Genomic DNA, 21,132 nt, shown 5'->3' on the forward strand with positions numbered 1-21,132 from the left:
AAAATTTAAGAATGACTTGAAATTTATCTTTGTCAGCTTTTTTTATAATAATGATATGTTCTTGGATTATTTTTATAATTTATTTTATAAAAATATTAATAAACCAATAAAATATAATGACGTGGGCAGGTATGCATCAGCACATCAGAGTTCTTCAAGATTCTGACATGGGAGTCGTGTTTCATGTGTTGTGTGAGATAGTTAAATTATTGAAGATACCAAAGGTCCCATCATGGACAACATCAAGCTACTGCTTTATATATATATATATATATATATATATATATATATATATATATATATATATATATAGAGAGAGAGAGAGAGAGAGAGAGAGAGAGAGAGAGAGATGGGTGGAGGAGAAATAAATAATTGATGGGGACGGTGGAATGGAGAGATAAGCTTGTTTGGGTTTTTTATTGTTATTATTTTTAACTCTTTCTTTTTCTTTTTTCATCAATTTTTATTGTTCACAACAACATCTATTTATATTAATAGCGTGTTTAATAATGTGATATAAATTATTTTTTTAAGTGTATTTTACTTATAAATGAATCAAAATAATATTTTTGATATTAACACATCAAAACGATATAAAAACATAAAAAATTTAAAAACACGGTTGGACCACAATACCAAAAAAGACCTAACATAGGTATAATATCTTGCAAATCAATTCAAAATCCTTAACATCAGCTTGATTTTGATTTTATTTTATTTTAAATTCTTTTTTATATTGACTCCACATATTGGTCCATTATTTAGTGAATTTAGCCAAACTTGACTAAGTCAAAGTTAATAAATTAAAAAAAAAATGATATCGTTTTGAAAATATAAAAATAGAAACGAGTTGACTCAGTTATATGAGAATTATTAACCCAATGATTCTCTCATATCTCAAACAAACCTTAAAATAAAAATCAAACTTTAATTCTCTATAAACAATTTATAAAACACTACAATATACAAGAAAACTACACTACAAATACTGTAAATCAACAATACATTAACTTAAAAACAACAATACAGCACCAAAAATGCTCCTATGAAAGCGCGTTAGGTTTGGCGCTGGCAAGACCTAAGTGCTGATGGGTCTGGTCAATGCCAGACCCAAAGGTTAATGCAAACCAAGTATAATTGATGGGAACCTCATGATCATGCAACCCACAATCAAGATTGAAATCTAATCTTGAAAAGTCAAAAGAGGTTTGATAGGAGTGTGACACGATAGAAACATGTTTCAAGGTATTAGCACCATTGAAATTAAATCAAATGATGTTAAGAAGCCAGTTAATCTTAGATAAGTCAGTTTAGTTCTTTCAAGAACCAAAGAATGCAAGAATCACTCTCACACAAAAACTGAAAAATCAGAATGATATTATTCAATAACTGCTGAATTTTAGGCTTACTAAAAGTTTAAATACTCTTAGAAAATAAACCAAATGGATCTACCATTGTGGACTAAAATGACTCACTTATAAAATTGACCCAGAACATATACTGATAAGTCCAAAACACTAATCTAAACAAGTCTTGGATCTTAGCTAAAAACCAAGTATTAATTAAGCCCAAACAAGCCTTGGGCTATAGCTGAAATAATAAAAATAAAACTCATAAGTTAATTCCTTAAATTGTCGTGAGAAGAGAAAAAAAAAAAAGAAGAGAAAACAATACAAGTCAAATATAAGGCTCATGTACAGCCTACAATGTCGCCCAATGATCCTAGAAAACAAGGGAGAAGTTGACACCCCTGTAGTTTCTAAGATAGAAAAGGATTTTAATTGTAGCCTTGTATTTATCCTTTTTTTGGAAGGAAAAGTTGTTGCCTTTATTGTTCCTCTTTGCTGCCAATTAATTGTCCTTCTATCACTAGAAAAAACAATTAAAGTTGTTGAAATATTTTCCTTGCAAATCTAGGAAACTTTGTCGCCACATTGTTACCCTTTTAAGCTTGGATTCTTTATTTTTTTTTGTTGTGTATTCTCCTCGCTTGACATGGAAAGAAATTAAATAAGATATCCTAATAATTAATGTTCTTACACATAATATAAAATCTACAATTAGTATGGAATCCACAAGGCACATAGAAATATACACAAAAACAAGGTTGGCCCAAACTAGTGTAAAATTGGCAGCCTTGTTGTCGAAAGTTTATGGCCCAAATAAGGTGGAATTTGGCCCCTCTTGCAAATTAATTAAATGTACTAAGGCCTTCTCTTGATGCTCCAATAAATCTTTAATTTCTACATTGGCTGAAACTTGCAAGACTAGTCTATTTAATGCTTCTTTTAATGCCTTTATTTTGGACCTTGTAATTGACCCATTTAGAACATGTAATAGATACTTATTGGTGTTCGTGGGTTGATCCACATCAATTATGGTTACTAGAAAACCCTAATTAGTCTTTAAAGTTCTAAGATAAGGGACTTGTTACGCCAAAGGAAATGTATTATCATCCTAAAGTATCATACCTATAGTAAATTCCATTGCTACTTGTTTTTTATCCCTAATAGTTTGTTGTGCCCAATCTACCGATGGTGTATCTACATGGATTTACTGTAATGAGTTAAACCTATGGTAGGTTTTATTCCTATCCGTTCTAAATTTGTTTTTGTTACTCCTAATTTGTTTGGGGAATTGATATTTCTATCCCTATTTACTCCAGATCATGACCCGTGACTATTAATAGTTTATAAAGCCATGTTAGTGAATAATTGGATGGGTCTATGTTAGGTTCATTAAACCCAGTTCAAATCCTAGGAGGAGATGTCGCTAAACAATTTGTTTATGCAACGGTGGTATATGGATAATGCCCTGTTCAAGTTCATTTATCCTATAGTATCAGGGTTTACTTGTAATTTTTACTGAATAAGGGTTTTGTACCCTGATCCTGAAATGTCCAAGCATTAACTAATGTGGGTTAATCTACTTAGTGGTGGGATCTAGTTGCACAAATACTTTAGACAATATTGGACTTTGATATTTTTAAGACTTATCTTTTTTATTTAAAATCAAAAGAAACAACTAATACTTTTAATATACAATGTAATGATCCATGTTGAGTCCATTTACCCTAAATACCAAGAGTGAATAGCAAAACATATTTTGTCATAATTTTAAAACAACAAGGATGAGTTGTAAAGGCTTGGAACATGATATTGAACATGGCTTAACATAAATATCATATCTTGCAGGTCAATTCAAAATCCTCAAGATCTAAAGCTTAATTTAGATTTTATTTCATTTTACAAAAACAAAGAAAACTCTATCAAATTTTCTATAGAAAATTAGATTTATAAAAAAAAATATGAATGTTTCCGGTTATGAAGAATGATTTGATATAATAGTTATGACCTCGATGATATAATTTTGAGACTCTTACAATAGTCGTCTATAAAAGTCACAAACCATCTAACTCTTAAAGATATTGAAATAGGTGACGGAACCCAAACTTCCGATTGAATCAATGTGAATGGAGTTTCACATATTTTAAAACTTGTTGGATAGAACACATAGTGACTTTTGGATAAAATACATCTATCGAAATGGATGTCAGATTCATGCAAGTTTAAAAACAGACTTGGAAATAATCACCTTAAGTAAGAAAATAATGGATGTCTCAGTCTACGATGCCACAACCATATCTACCTTTCTTTCTTGCCAGTAAGATGTATATTATGTGCCCTACTAATGTTGATGTCATCCATGTATATTATCCAGCTGCCCGTAGGGCTTGTCCCCTCTGTTTTTTCATTTGCTAATTGGTCATGGGTGTGAGTCTTGTTGATTTTTGGGTTTCTAGGAGAGAGAGAGATGTTGCAGGGGAACAAACTTCTTCTTCCCCTGCCTGTAGCACGTCCAGGGGAAGAAGAAGATGTATAGTGCCAATCAAAACTGCATCGTTTTGAGTTCTTTTTTTTTTAAAATGAACAGTGAATGAAACGGTGTTGTTTTGAACAAAACGAGTCATTTCGTTTACAAGAAAATGACGCCAAAAAGTGTCTATTTTCAAATTAGTCCTTATTTTTCAATTTGTTCAATTAAGTCCTTAATTGAGATTTTGATTTTAAGAATCAATTCAATTGCATCCCTGTCAAATTCAAATGCCAGACCTAAAGTGACCACCTTTTTCAATTTTGGTCATTGGTTTTGAATTGTGCATTTTGACCCTTAATTGATCAACAAATTTTCAATTTCTTCAATTTAGCCCTTGTTTCGGTCAATTCCAACCCCTATATTCACGCGCCTTTTTCAGTTTGGTCCTTGCTTTTGAATTTCTTCAATCAAATCCCTAATTACCCATTAAACTTCAATATATATGCAACTAAACTCTTGATTTGACCAAAATAACTCCTAAAAATTATAATTCGCCCCCAAGCTTTAATTTCTTTCAATTAAAGCCTAAATTGACTTAAAATTATTTTTTCTTACTATCATACCCTTCATAAATTTAATTAAACCTTCAATGAAATCTAATTGAGTCCTTAAACATTTGATTTTGGACTTTTCATCCTTAAATTGAATTTCGTTTGTCAATAGGGCCTTCATTAATCAAAAACATACTGTCAAATTTCAATCTTTGTATTTTCGAACTTTCTCAACCAATCTTTGGCTATTTTCTGGGCATCTCGATGTCCTTTTCTCACTAATATATATATTTTTAGTTTTTTTCTTCTAATATTTCCTTCTTTTTTTTTTTGTATAGGGATCCAAAAATAGATAACAACAATGACCCATGACTATTATTAGTTAATAAAGCCATGTCAGTGCATAATTGGATGGGCTTATGTTAGGTTCATTGAACCTAGTCCAAATCTTAGGAGGAGATGTCGCTAAACAATTTGTTTATACAACGATGATCTATGGATAATGCCTTATTCAAGTTCATTTATCCTTTAATACCAGGATTCACTCATAAGTTTTGTTGAATAAAGGTTTTGTACCCTGATCCTAAAATGTCCAAGCATTAACCATTGTGGGTTAATCTATTTAGTGGTGGGATCTAGTGGCACAAATACTTTAGACAATATTGAACTTAGATATTTTTAAGACTTATTTTTTATTTAAAATCAAAAGAAATACTAATACTTTTAATATACAATGTAATAATCCATGTTGAGTCTATTGACCCTTAATACCAAGAGTGAATAGCAAAACACATTTTAAAATGATTTTAAAACAACAAGGATGAGTTGTAAAGCTTGGAACATAATACCGAACATGGCTAAACATAAATATAATATATTGCAGGTCAATTCAAAATCCTCAAGATATGGAGCTTAATTTAGATTTTATTTTATTTTAAATTAATTTTTGATATTGACTTAGCTACATTTGGATGACTAACATATTGATTTACAACTTAGTTAAGTGCTTTTTTTGTGTGAATTGTATTTTGATGTTGAAAACTAATTACTTGTAATTGTGTGAATTACAATTTTTTTGAAGAAGAGAGTTGATGACAGAATAAACTATCCCAGAATAACTCTTTTAGAGAAGTTGAAAACACCTTATACAACAACGAGTTGCCATTGACATCTATAATTAGCAAGTCATAGATTGTATTTGCAATAATAGAGGTTATGGCATTCGTGACTGACGTGATGCACAAGACAGTTATAATACTCTCAACTATACTAAATTTTCACAAAAAAAAAATTATGTATACCAAAAGAAATTATTAGGTCATGAAAATGCTTGATTTCCATAGAAAATGCTTGGGATTTTTTAATCGTTTCTGGTTGAAACGAAAGAAAAAACATTAGTTCACAATACCAATAGCTTGATTGCCATAGAAAATGAGGATCATGTCAATAGTTAGTGGGCAATAGTCATCATCAGATAAATGTAAGTGTGGGATCGTGGAATTATTGAAGATACCAAAGTTTCCACACCCAACTTGACTTCAATTCTTTAATATTTCTTCGCTGTGTGGTCTCTTTAATAGCTATTGTTTTCTTTTGTTGTCGATAGAGAAGGGTTGAGGAGAAAAAAATAATTCATGGGTAAGGTGGAATAAAAGAAAAGATCTTTTCTCCAAAAACAAATTTGTGGGGGCCTCTCATAGTAGTAGCTGGGTTTGCATGGGCTTTGAGGGGCGGCTTCAGCTTGAAAAGAAAAAGGGTGTATGGCTGGTGGCTAGTACGAGGAAACGGAGACATAAGGTTGTAAGGGTTAGAGTTAACTTGGTAGTACGAGAATAAAAATGAATTGTATGTGATACTCCTTCGGTGTGGAGATACGATTTTTGGATAAAATTTAAATTTATTTTATTTAAAATTAAATTTTATTATATTTTTAGATATCTTTAATAGTTTTTCGTTGTGTGGTCTCTTTAATAGCTACTGTTTTCTTTTGTTGTTGATAGAGAAGGGTTGAGGTGGAATAAATAATGCATGGGTACGGTGCAATATTCATCATCAGATATGTGTGTCTATATATTCATCATCCATATATATATATATATATATATATATATATATGGATGCAAGAGAATACTAACAGAGCATCTATTTAATGCTTCTTTCAATGCCTTTATTTTGGATCCTTTTACTTTTCAAAATTTAAGAATGACTTGAAAGGCATTTTTATCTTTGTCTCATCGCTTTTTTTATAATAATAATATATCCTTGGACCCTTTTTCATAATTTATCGTATAAAACTATTAATAAATCAATAAAATATGATGACGTTTGCCACATATACATCAGCACTTTCGAGTCCTCCATGCTTTTATTATAGAGGCGCGTGAGGACAATTCTGATGGAAAAAAAATAATGCATGGGTACGGTGGAATAAAAGATAAGATCTGTCTCCAAAAACAAATTTGTGGGGGTAGTAGCTAGCTGGGTTTGCATGGACTCTGATACGGGAGTCGTGTTTCATGTGTTGTGTGAGAAAGTTAAATTATTGAAGATACCAAAGGTCCCATACAAATTCACAATGATAATCCACACCCAAATTCACTTCAATTCTTTAATATTTCTTCATTGTGTGGTCACTTGCCAGTACTATAAATCACTATCGAACATGAGAGCTTTGTGATCAGATGCAGACCAAAGTCCCTTTGGAGTGTTAAAATTGTTGATCTAAGCTACCTCTTCCATTATCCTCTTAAATCTTCTTCCTCTTAAATATTACACGCATAAATAGATATGGAGGAGATTCGCCGGGCTGCTGGAGCTTATTATGAGAATCTGCCCGATGAGGAGAAGAGAAATGCCAGATTTTCTTTCAATGAAATGGACAAAAACAAAGACGGGAAAATTAACCTAGATGAATACGTGGAGTATCTCAAGAAAGATAACAACACGGTTCTTCCAAGCTTGTTTACAGCGCTGGACAAGGATGGCAATGGAACCTTGGATTTTGATGAAGCAATCGTCTTGTACTACATCATGCAGAGTGGAAGGGCTATAATTTGCCAGTCTTGTAAGACGTTCTTGGCAGGAGCATACTTCACTTGCTCTCAGTGTTTCTTCAATGATGATGATTCAGTTAGCACCTTTGATGTTTGTTGTGATTGTTATGGTGGTAAAAAGTTCAGACACAACGATGGGCACATCTTCTGCGATAACTATACTTTACTTTGTCGAAGCAGGAGCGCGACACAAGCGGCCCCCATTCAGGTAATTAATTTTAGAAACTAAAACAATAAGATATTTTTACTATTTATTACTATACATTTGCCAAAATTCACTGATAACTCATTGTTTATGGAGCATTACGTATGGAGTTTCCTTCAACATTGGGTTTTGTTTTATTATTATATTTCTTCTCTGCTTTACATTTGAATTCCCATTCTTCGTATTGATTGAAGTTCTTTAATTCTCTGGATGAAGAGATTAATTATATTTTCAAGACTGGCTTCAAAATAACTAGTGGAATCCTCATATTTTCATTAATACAAATATTCTCTCCATCTAATTGATAAATAAATACTATATTAAGTATAAAAATATGTTTGCTTATAAAAATATGAACTCAGCCTCTAATATATCTGCGTATTATCTTTTATTTCAGAAGCGAACCAAGGTGCTTAACATCCTTAAAAAGGGACTGCAAGTTGCAGGCATAACTAGTAGTGATCTTGAAGGCATAAGTACTGATATTGGTGATGGTATTGGTGATGGTGAAGGTTCATCAAAATCTAACTGTAGCATTATGTGAAAGAAACCAATGATGCATTTTATCACCAGCCAAATGCATCCAATCGTACAATAAATATTGCCGATGAGGTAAGAGGAAATGACTGAAAATTTACTGGAAACTCTTCAAGTGGGCTCAGATCCGGTAGAGAATAAGCTCAAGTTACTTTATATTGCTGTATCTTGTTTGTGGCAATAATTGTATTCTCATGCATTCGATCTCCATAGTCTCATGTGAACTTTTGGAGGGCATTGAGAACTTGTTTAATCTTAAGCTGCTTTTGTGTAAAATATCATGTGGTTAATGAAGCTTTTCTAGTAAAATCATTGAGCACCATCACAACTGATTTCATTTCAAGCAAGACTAACTCATATACACATGGCTTCCGGATGAAGCGAGACATTATCGTGGTACGTATATTTTAAAATTATGTTTGACTCGAAATTTAATGCTTGTGTGGGTTAATGACCATGGTTTTAAAAGATGAGTTCCTCTAGGCATAGGCGAGAGGCTGGATCCAGTCCATGATTCATGAATCAAACGAGTTGACGCAGGAGTGAACCGATCAAAAGTAAAACAATGATGAGTTCCTCTAGGCATAGCACCCCTATTTTTTCATTATGTCGTTTGAATTCCTACTTTTCTACTAACAAATAATGAATAATAGTTATATAATCTCACCGTAATTGTTTTATGTAAATTCAAAGTTTAAAGCTGCTGCTACTTCTACCATCTTAAATGCCATGCTAATCTTGGACTAAAAGTGCTCGACTATTAGTTGGGCGTGGAAACAAATCCTTAAAGTTTGTGTATTGCTACGTTGGTAAACCTCATCCATTTGCAGATTCTTGATATACTAGAATGGTTTTATTCTAAGGGTTTTCATCGAATAACATTAACATAAGCTGCACATTAAAAATCTTAATATATAAAGGTTGATCAAAACAACATGAAACTAGAAGTATAACAACACAATCAACAGAACCTGGACAGAGATCAACTATTGTCTTGTAAAAAAAAATATATAAGAAGCTGCTTTAATTCGCTATCAGAAAATTAGCAAATAATAATGGAATTACTGACGGAAAATATTATATTAGTAATGTTGTAAATATGGAGAAGTTAGAGGTGGAAGCAGCTTATGATACCAAAGATAATAGGATTAAAGAGTAGCAACAATTCACTCACATAAATAATGGTCTATACTCACCTTTTAAAGGTACAAAATCATAGAGATATAAAGTTATGAGTTTAAATTTTATAACTCGCAGGGAGATATAAAATTGAATAGGGTGTCAAAAGATCAAGTTAAAGACTTTTACTCAAATTTTCACCAAATATGTTTAGTACACAGTACAAATGATCATTATATCCTTGAAACAACCCTCCAAATTTAGAGAAAAACAAAAATGACATAATTGAGATCAAAATAAATAACTTTGACTTGAATCTAGACAAATAATAACTAACACATATTTTTGACTTGTTGAAAATATAAACAAATACATAAAAAATTTAAAAACTAAAACAATCACTACTACATCATAAAAGAATAATTATTCTTAACGCCATCATGCTGAACTTTCCTATCATATTACATGAATGACCAAACAACAAATAACATGCATCCATATGAATTATATCACACCACTATTTGTTTTCCAAAGAAAAATAAAACAAGACATCTATTTGTTACTTTATGTTCATGCTTCTTTTCCTACCATCTCAATTTGTAGGGATGAGGATATGCTTCCATCTTAAGGTTGAGATTGCTTAACATATCAGTAGATACAACATTAGTAGAAGCACCAATTTATAAATAAAGAAAATAAGAGATGTCTAATTTATTTTATAGAGATTAATAGTATTATTTAGATTCAATAAAAATACCTGAAAAATTTCTCTAGATTTCTCTACAGTTTGATTTGTAACCTTAAAGCTAGAGAACCATCTCCGTGACGATGATCAAAGGATACAGGCTGTGTCAGGTGGAAATTTTTCTCTAGTTTTATCTTCGCTATATGTTGTGTCAGGTGGTATTAGAGCAGGTCAACATCCGGATCAAAGGCAAATCGTGAAGAGAATTGTGGAGTAGTTGGCCAATACAATCTCTATGATGATGATCAGGAGATGCAGGTTGTTTGAGATCAACTAAATCATTATTCATTAATGATAGCAGCTTTAGAGGGGCAAATGCAAACTAGGTTGGGTGAAACATTCTCATGTATTAAAATTATTTTTAACAAGCAGCTTGTATTTTAATATCAAACACTCAACCCTGATTTTTGGCACTTGAGAATACAATCTCTTTATCAGTAACAACATATTAATTTTATACAATGAAATTTAATTGAAAATTGGAGCCCCTAAGCAACTAAATATTAATTTTATACTATGAAATCTAATGCATGTGTGGGTTAATGACCTATGGTCATGGTTTTAAAAGATGAGTCGAGTCTCCTTTCACTACTAAAAAATATAGTAATTAGCAACTAACTAATCCGTTGCAAATAACATTAAAATCCGTTGCTAAAACAATTTAGCAACGGAATCAGCAACGGCAAATATCATATGCAAATTTGTCGTTGCTGATTTTTTAGCAACGGAAATTCCATTGCTAAAATTAGCAACGGATTTTCCGTTGCTAATTTAGCAACGGAAAATCCGTTGCTGGTTTTGTGAATCAGCAACGGATTATCCGTTGCTGATTGATGAATTATTTACAATCAGCAACGGATTATCCGTTGCTGCCTATATTATTTTTAATAAATTAATTTTTTATTTATTTATCAAAATGACTTTTAATTTGTTTAATTAATTATTTATGGATATTTTAAAAATTGTGGAATATATATAACCAACATAAATTAATATTAAAAATAATTGTATCACTAATAAAAAATGGAATAAAAATAATATTCATATTATAAAAATTTAGTTAAACTTGAATTAATACAAATAAGTTGAAATACAATAAAAAAAAACAACAAAAGATACAATCATGGTGCTGGTTGCGGAGACGAACCATGATATTTTGGATCTACACAAAATGAACCAGGATATAGTGGTCAAGGTGGAGTAACCAGGAGATTGAATCTGAACAGAGTTTCCTCCATAGGGACTGCTTGCATTATTCATTGAATTTTGGTGGAGAAGCCCCACAATAGTGCTGGCAGACGTGGTTGTAGATGCTGTGGTGAGTGAGTTATTTACACTAGCCATACCATTGCTAGCAGTGATTTGCATTGGGACTTGGGCTGAACTTCGATCACTATTTGAGTTAAAAAAATACAGCAATTCTTGCACATCCTCATTAAAAAAAAACAGATAAAAGGAATAAAAGATGAAGAAGGAGCAGAGGACTGGCTTGGATTCTATAAGAGCAGTTGCACAGTATAATCTCCACATATGGGAAAATAATCATCCCTTACATCTCCACAATAATCAAATTCTGCAGCTGGAAAAAACTATATTAAAAAAAAGCAGATGACAAAAACACACAGAAAATTTCTCCAGAACTGCATAAAGTGGATAGCTGAACCAGCCACCAAATCTAACAAAACTGAACCAGTTATAGCGTCAGCTCATACTCAGCGCCCACTGTAATAAGAGCGCTGGTAATCAGTAATAGACGCATAATTATCACCCAAAGAACAAGTTTATCTGGGTTTTAAACTCTTCAATAAATCAAAGTGCATCTTAAAGAGGCTGTGAATACAAAACAAATATGTAGTACCTGCTTCACCCTTACAAGTACACTGGTTTTCAAATCAATAAATATAGTAATCTATCAGTAAGGAAATACAAAATTTCCAATGCAAGTCAGAGCATCTGCTAATTGACTTTTAACAATATTATCAAGCAGTAACAGTTTACAAAATTGAGCAATCATACCCTATCAGCATCCATCTCCTTCGTAAAATTTGATGGCTTCACAAATCTCCTCCCTGCAATCAAAGTTTAGAGATTTATTTATTTAATTTTCTTGAAACTAATAAATAAAAAAGCATAGTTTAAGAGATTGCAAGGAAGCAAACAATCTGACCTTTGCGGATGTGAGTGATTTTTCCATGGCAATTAGGTGGGAAAGGATCTCTCAAGGCATGAAAAATAAATTACACAAAAAAACTGCAGAGCTAACACTCAATTCAACCAGCCACCTTGCTCCTAAAGAACACCCAGCATCAATAAGACTACTTGTTAAAAATTAAATTGGGGGTTTTGATAAATTTTCAATTAAACATGCATAATTTCCATCAATCACTCTCTTCCAGACACATGAATTACCAGCATTGGTCCAGTTGCCTAAAATCATTCAATTTATGAACCGTAACCCTAAAAATTAAATTGGGGGTTTTGATAAATTTTCAATTAAACATGCATAATTAGGTTATAGATCATGGTAAAAACATTTCATAAACCTTATATTATCGAATTAATAGCCTAAAACCATTATTCAAAGTATCGACAAAAAAAAATTGTTACCTGTGTTCTTGAGTTATAGATGAGCGAGATGAATCTACACGACAGAACAACACCTGAGATTGTGAAAGTTAGGTTAAAACTTGTTAGTGTAAGTTAAATTGCAACGGAGAAAAATATAAATCCTAAATTAATTACCTGATTTATTGAAGAAGAGAGTGCAAAACCCAACCCGTTTACAAAGAGAAAGGGTGATAATGATGGGTCTGGTGCGATGTTGCCATGGGTCTGTGTTTTTGGTGGTTTACAGAGAAAGATTGAAACTGTTAAGATGAAGGAGAAGAAGATGAAGGAAAAAAAATTAACAATGCTGAAAACGAATGAGAAGAAGATGAAAAGTTTGGGACAAAAGGAAAATCAGTTATTGGTTTTGTTTAATTTTGAAAAAAAATTAACCCAACTGTGTTTTCAACTGTTGGTTTTGTTTTCTCTATTTAGAAACCGTGGGGGGGGGTGTTAGGGACGAAGGAGACTGGGAATTAATTAATTGTCAACTGTTGGTTTTTTCTTTGTTTAGAAACGGGGGGGCAGGTGTTGAATTAGTAGGGGGGCAAAATTAAACGGTTGTGATTTTATTATATCAAAAATAATCAACGGTCTATATAATTTTAATTTTATATTAATATTTAAATAATTATTTTTTAAATTAGCAACAGATAATCCGTTGCAAACTTTTCCGTTGCTAAAGTCTGTTGCTAATATTAAAAAAATAATATATATTTAATCCGTTGCAAATCTGTTACTGAATTTAGCAACAGAATTATCCGTTGCTAAATTCAGATGCTAATGGCCCCTGTTTTTAGTAGTGTTTAGGCATAGCTAAGAGACTGGATCTTGTTCATGCGATTTGACCCACGAGTGAACTGGTAAAAAGTAAAACATTCAGGTGTCGGGTTCAGTTTTACGAGTGAACTGGTAAAAAGGAAAAACTCTATCCTGGCTAGATTCAGTTTTGTCATGTTCCTTGGAAAAATGCAACTCGGCTTTTCATGACTTTGATACGTGAACCGTGTTTTATGCGGTGTGAGATAGTGGAATTATTGAAGATACAACTTCACTTCAATTCTTTAATATTTTTTCGTTGTGTGGTCTCTTTAATAGTAGTTTTTTTTTTTTTGGTTGATAGAGAAGGGTCGAGGAGAAATAAATTATTGATGGGTACGGTGGAATAAAAGAAAGGATGATCTTGTCTCCAAAAGCAAATTTGTGGGATGGATTGGTGTGGTTCCTTTACGCCTAGGACACCAGAATATCTAAAAAGGCATGAGACGAAGAAAGGCATGAGAGAAAAGCATATTGCACATATTGGCTAGTGATTGTGAGGCCCCAATTCTTGACTGGGCATAGTTGTAGATGAGCTTTGAGTGGCGGCTGCAGCTTGAAAAAGAAAAGGGTGTATGTATAGCGAACCAAGGTGCTTAAAATCCTTAAAAAGGGACTGCTAGTTGCGGGCATAAATAGTGATCTTGGGTGATGGTGATGGTGGTGATGGTTTATCAAGATCTAACTGTAGCATTATGTGAAAGAAACCAATGATGCATTTTATCACCAGTCAAATGCATCCAATAGCAGAATATATAATTAGCGATGAGGTAAGAGGAAATGACTGAAAATTTACTGGAAACTCTTCAAGTGAGCTCAGATCCAGTAGAGAATAAACTCAAGTTACTTTATATAGAGCTGTATCTTTTTTGTGGCAATTGTATTCTCATGCATTCGATCTCCATAGTCTCATGTGTGCTTTTGGAGGGCATTGAGAACTTGTTACTTCTTTTTTTTTTTTGATAATGTAGGTGTCCGGGTTAGCTTACACGCACCTCGACTAATCCCACAGGCCTTAAAATTAACGACCATAAAAACCTTCAATAATCCTGAGATTTTTGAGACTCGAACTCATGATCTCCAGAGAGAACTTGTTACTTTAATCTTATGTTGTTTTTGTGTAAAATCGTGTAGTTAATGACGCTTTTGTAGTAAAATGATTGAGCACCATCACAAGTGATTAACTCTAAATAGAGATATAGACATGACTGCACGATAAAATGAGATACTTATTGTGTTTATTTTGACTTGGAAAAAATATTAAATTTATATTTTTTAATGTTTTTTAATAATTTTTATTTGTTCATGTTAAATTTATTTTTAAAAAAATCATTCTCATGTATTAAAATTATTTTTAACAAGCAGCTTGTATCTTAATATAAAACACTCGACCCTGATTTTCAGCACTTGAGAATACAATCTCTTTAACACAGTAACAACATATTAATTTTATACAATGAAATTTAATTGAAAATTGGAGCTCCTAAGCAACTAAATATTAATTTTATACAATGAAATCTAATGCATGTGTGGGTTAATGACCTATGGTCATGGTTTTAAAAGATGAGTTGAGTCTCCTTTAGGCATAGCTAAGAGACTGGATCCTGTTCATGCGAGTTGACCCACGAGTGAACTGGTAAAAAGTAAAACAATGTTACAACACTTCTTTTTATTCTGCCGTTTCAATTTTCCTTCTTTTCTACTAACAAATAATGAATAATTGTTATATAATCTCACTTTTTTTTTTTATTTTGTTTTATGTAAGTTCAAAATTTAAAGCTGCTAATCCGCACATTGTTTTTATTTTTTGAACACATAGTTTTTTTTTTCCTTTTCTTTTTGTTTCTTTGTTATGATTTAAAAAATATATATTTTTATCAATTTTATTTTTTAATATTGAAATGGTTAAGAATTTAATTTTTGTAATTTTTTTTCTTTTCTTTTGTCTTTCTATGAGGTTAGCGTGGTTTCCGGGTTTGTCAAGGGAACCCACGTTATCCCAATTTATGGATTTGGTGGCGTTTTTTTTTAATTAAACTTGATTTTTTATAGTCTATTTTTTTCTTATATTGTTAATAAGAAAATAGTTTTATAGAAAAACCATATTATTAAACTTTATGAAGTAACAAAAACTAAAGGATATGGGGAAAACCATTGTTCATCCAACACTCATTGTGGATTACAATAGTAATCCACAATGTTTTGCTTTCTTTTTTCTGTTTTTTTTTTTTTTTTGAATTTTTGCTATGATTTTTTTTCAAATCTATTTTTGTCGATTTTATCTTTTCAAATATGGTGGGATTTGACCCCTCTTGCAAAATAATTAAATGTGCTAAGGCCTCCTCTCGATGCTCCAATGGACCTCTAATTTCTGCATTGGCCGAAACTTGCAAGACTAGTCTATTTAATACTTCTTTCAATGCCTTTATTTTGGACCTTGTAATTGGCCCATTTAAAACATGCAATAGATACTTACTGGTGTTCGTGGGCTAATCCACATTAATTATGGTTACGACAAAACCCTAATTAGTTTTTAGAGTTCTAAGATAAGGGGTACTTGTTACGTTAAAGGAAATGTATTACCACCCTAAAGTATCATACCTATAGTAAATTCCATTGCTACTTGTCTTTTATCCCTAATAGTCTATTATGCCCAATCTACCGATGGTGTATCCACATGGATCTATTGTAATGAGTTAAACCTACTGTAGGTTTTATTCCTATCCGTTCTAAAGTTCTAGTTATTCTTGTTACTTCCAATTTGTTTGGGGAATTGATATTTATATCCCTATTTACTCCAGATCATGACCCGTGATTATTAATAGTTTATAAAGCCATGCTAGTGAATAATTGAACGGGTCTATGTTAGGTTCATTAAACCCAGTTCAAATCCTAGGATGAGATGTCGCCAAACAATTTGTTTGGGAATTGATATTTATATCCCTATTTACTCCGGATCATGACCCGTGATTATTAATAGTTTATAAAGCCATGCTAGTGAATAATTGAACGGGTCTATGTTAGGTTCATTAAACCCAGTTCAAATCCTAGGATGAGATGTCGCCAAACAATTTGTTTATGCAACGGTGCTCTATGGATAATGCCCCGTTCAAGTTCATTTATCCTATAGTACCAGGGTCTACTCGTAATTTTTACTGAATAAGGGTTTTGTACCCTGATCCTAAAATGTCCAAGCATTAACTATTGTGGGTTAATCTACTTAGGGAGTGTTTGGGTGGGAGGTTTTTTTTAAAGGTACAACCCTTTTAAAGCACACACAACACCTCCTAAAAGCAAAGAATATATGTTTTTCAATGAAAAAAAACCACCACACCTCCCACCAAAACACACATTAGTGGTGGGATCTAGTGGCACACATACTTTAGGCAATATTGGACTTAGATATTTTTAAGACTTGTTTTTTAATTTAAAATCAAAAGAAACAACTAATACTTTTAATATAAAATGTAATGATCCATGTTGAGTCCATTTACCCTAAATACCAAGAGTGAATAGTAAAACACATTTTGACCTAATTTTAAAACAACAAGGATGAGTTGTAAAGGCTTGGAACATAATATTAAACATGGCTTAACATAAAAATAATATCTTGCAGAGGTCAATTCAAAATCCTTACGATCTAGAGCTTGATTTATATTTTATTTTATTTTAAATTATTTTTTGATATTAACTTAGTTACATTTGGATGACTCAACATATTGATTCATAACTTGGTTATGTACGGCTCATGTGAATTGTATTTTGATGTTTGGAAATTCATTATTTATGATTGTGCACATTGCAGCTTTTTTAGGAAAGAGAGATGATGACAAAATAAACTATCACAGGATGTTTATGTGAAAGGAGTCGAAGATACCTTTTGCAATACGCAAGTTGCGATTGACATCTACGACTTGCATGTTGTAGAATGTATATGCAATAATGGAGGTTCAGAAGGCATTCGTGACTAACGGACACACATGCCAATTATAACACTCTCAATTATATTAGATTTCTAAATATTATGTTATTTTGCAAAATATATAATTTTTTAAGGGTGCTCACTTACCAAAAACTCTATCCTGGCTCGATTCAGTTTTGTCATGTTCCTTGCAAAAATGCAACTCCAACATGGCTTTTCATGACTTTGATGCGTGAACCGTGTTTCCTTTGGTGAGGGATCGTGGAATTATTGAAGATACCAAAGTTTCCACACCCAACTTCACTTCAATTCTTTAATATTTTGTCGTTGTGTGGTCTCTTTAATAGCCACTGTTTTCTTTTGTTGTTGATAGAGAAGGGTTGAGGAGAAATAAATTATTGATGGGTACGGTGGAATAAAAGAAAGGATCTTTGTCTCCAAAAACAAATTTGTGGGGGCCTCTCATAGTACTAGCTGGGTTTGCATGGACTCTGATACAATAAAATATAATGACGTGGGCAGGTATGCATCAGCACATCAGAGTTCTTCAAGATTCTGACACGGGAGTCGTGTTTTAGGTGTTGTGTGAGATAGTTAAATTATTGAAGATACCAAAGGTCCCATCATGTACGATAGCAAAGTTTTGAAGAAGTTTGGAACACAATGATAATCCACACCCAAGTTATTGAAGATACCAAAGGTCCCATCATGTACAATATTTTTTTTTGCGCACTAAAATTATATACTTATCCTTTTACTTTTCAAAATTTAGGAATGACTTGAAAGGCATTTTTATCTTTGTCTCATCGCTTTTTTTATAATAATGATATGTCCTTGTACCCCTTTTCATAATTTGTCGTATAAAAACATTAATAAATGAATAAAATATGATGACGTAAGCCATGTATGCATCAGCACTTCAAAGTCCTCCAAGCTTTTCTTATAGAGGCGCGTGAAGACAATTCTGATGGAAAAAAAAAATCCGGTCGCTATCTCATCTGAAGCAGGGTTGTGGCGCAACTTTTAAGGTGGCGTGATGGGCAAGTCGGGCGGCGATGAGTTTTTTTTTTCTTACCTTTTTTTTTTCTCCTAAACTTTCATATTTGTGTCAGGCCTTTAAGAATTTAGTTGTGTCCTCCGGTTTGTATTTGTTTTGAGTTTGATTCTCATTCTTTTGATTTCTATTTATTTTAATGTTAATGCTTCGTAAAGTTTTTTTTTTTATCAATTTCATCTCTTCGTATTTAATTTAATTTATTTTTTGTATCCAATCTGATCATCATTTTTTTTATTGTTATTTTTTATCCTTTTCATTTATTTATTTTTATTTTGTCCTTTTAATTCATTTTTTTTCAAATTCTGGTCCTCAATTTTTTCATTGCTCTTTTTCTTCATTTATTTTGTAATCCCTGATTAGTTTCTTTCAATTATTTATGGTGCAAGATTTAGTCTTCATTGTTTTATTTTTTTTATTTTTTATAATTGAAAATTTTGCTTTGTAATTTTTTCGTGTTTGCCTTTTATAAGAAAGTCCTAATCTCATGATCTAGTCTACCAGTTTTAATTATTTTCCTTGTTTGAGTTCAGTCTTTTTTTAAAATTCATTTTAGAAATTGTTTTCTTTTTATTTTCATCATTTGACATTGATTTATTAAGCCTTGAGCTTTGTGATTGGTTCTGTTTTTTTTTTTTGTAGGGTTATCCCTGTCATAACCCCTTTTTTGATTACTCTCTAAATTCATTTTTTCTCTCTTCTCTTTTTTCTCCTACCCGTGTTTATTAGTATTTTTCGGTGAAAATAAGTTGAAAATTATTTTTTTTTTTGGAAAAACAAATAAAAGTTTTATAGAAGGGTTAAGGAAAAAACATAAGAAATTTAAAGAATAAGGACCAAATAATAAAAAAAAAAAAACACATAAAACTACATGGTGGATGGATAGTTTTAACCACTGGGAGGTCATGTTGCATGCTACAACCAAAGTGTGAGGACGCCTTCTATACGGTGACGCATGTCATGCACATGCTAGTAACTTTTTGTGCTCCATTGCGAGTGCATATTTTCCTTTGTGGGAAAAACAATGATAACAAACTATTACTAATAGTCTTATAACCATTATTATGAATATTAATTGTATTATCATTAGCGTAATTATTACTACTACTACTACTTTTAGTACTATTATTATTATTATTTTTACTATCATGACTATTACTACTACTATCACTATTAATACCACTATTATTACTAATATTGTTGTCATTATTATTACCAACATTATTATTATTATTATTATTATTATTATTATTGTTTGACAAATAAAAGGAAGGGAGAAGCTTCTTTTTATTTGGATATTTGAGTGTTATCGATTAGTTGGAAAACTGTTTAAAGATAATTGAAAACGTGAGAAAGACAGCTCCTGAATCTTGCTTTGCTTTGTTACCTTGCATGCTTTTATTGCTTCAGCACAAGATGGGCAATATTCATCATCAGATATTTGTGTGTTTGTGTGTGTGTGTGTGTGTGTGATATATATATATATATATATGGATGCAAGAGAATAGTAACAAAGCATCTATTTAATGCTTCTTTCAGTGCCTTTATTTTGGATCTTGTAATTGGTCCATTTAGATCATATAATAGATACGTATTGGTGTTTGTGGGCTGATCCACATCAATTATGGTTATGAGAAAACCCTAATTAGTCTTCAGAGTTCTAAGATAAGGGACTAGTTACGCCAAAGAAAATGTATTATCACCCTAAAGTATCATACCTATAGTAAATTTCATTGCTACTTGTCTTTTATCCCTAATGGTCTGTTGTGCCCAATCTACCGATGGTGTATCTACATGGATCTACTGTAATGAGTTAAACCTATTGTAGGTTTTATTCCTATCCGTTCTAAAGTTCTGGTTATTTCTGTTACTTCCAATTTGTTTGGGAATTGATATTTATATCCCTATTTACTCCATATCATGACCCGTGACTATTAATAGTTTATAAAGCCATGTTTGTGAATAATTGGATGGGTCTATATTAGGTTCATTAAACCCAATTCAAATTCTAGGATGGGATGTCGCTAAACAATTTGTTTAGGCAACAGTGATCTATGAATATTGCCCTATTCAAGTTCATTTATCCTATATAACCAAGGTTCACTCGTAACTTTTACTGAATAAGGGTTTTGTACCATGATCCTAAAATGTCCAAGCATTAACTATTATGGGTTAATCTACTTAGTGGTGGGATCTAGTGGCACAAATACTTTAGACAATATTGGACTTAGATATTTTTAAGACTTATTTTTTTATTTAAAATCAAAAGAAACAACTAATACTTTTAATATACAATGTAATGATCCATGTTGAGTTCATTTACCCTAAATACCAAGAGTGAATAGCAAAACACATTTTGACCTAATTTTAAAACAACAAGGATGAGTTGTAAAGGCTTGGAACATAATACTAAAATGGCTTAACATAAATATAATATCTTGCAGGTCAATTCAAAATCCTTAAGATCTAGAGCTTGATTTAGATTTTGTTTTATTTTAAATTATTTTATGATATTGAATTAGTTATATTTGGATGACTCAACATATTGATTCATAACTTAGCTATGTACTGCTTATGTGAATTGTATTTTGATGCTCAAAAATTGATTATTTATGATTGTGTGTATTGTAGTTTTTTTTGGGGAAGAGAGTTATTGACAAAATGAACTATCACAGGATGTCTCTGTTAAAAGAGTCGAAGATAC

The 21,132-nt window shown here is 31.7% G+C and overlaps 1 protein-coding gene and 1 long non-coding RNA gene across 2 annotated transcripts; one reads left to right on the forward strand and one right to left on the reverse strand.

Moving 5' to 3' along the window:
* Positions 1 to 6,942: 6,942 nt before the first annotated feature.
* LOC18108207 (uncharacterized) lies at positions 6,943 to 8,484 on the forward strand. The gene is made up of 2 exons (XM_006371066.3): positions 6,943 to 7,628; positions 8,023 to 8,484. Exons 1-2 carry the CDS (start codon positions 7,155 to 7,157, stop codon positions 8,167 to 8,169), a joined length of 621 nt encoding a protein of 206 aa, XP_006371128.1. The 5' UTR covers positions 6,943 to 7,154; the 3' UTR covers positions 8,170 to 8,484.
* A 2,440-nt stretch (positions 8,485 to 10,924) lies between these two features.
* Positions 10,925 to 13,124, reverse strand: LOC112325159 (uncharacterized). The gene is made up of 4 exons (XR_002979202.2): positions 12,769 to 13,124; positions 12,634 to 12,686; positions 12,194 to 12,315; positions 10,925 to 12,095 (listed from the first exon to the last, which is right to left on the reverse strand). It is a non-coding gene; the product is annotated as an uncharacterized LOC112325159 (long non-coding RNA).
* Positions 13,125 to 21,132: the final 8,008 nt, after the last annotated feature.

Source organism: Populus trichocarpa, chromosome 19 (genome assembly GCF_000002775.5).
Source record: "Populus trichocarpa isolate Nisqually-1 chromosome 19, P.trichocarpa_v4.1, whole genome shotgun sequence".
NCBI lineage: Eukaryota > Viridiplantae > Streptophyta > Magnoliopsida > Malpighiales > Salicaceae > Populus > Populus trichocarpa.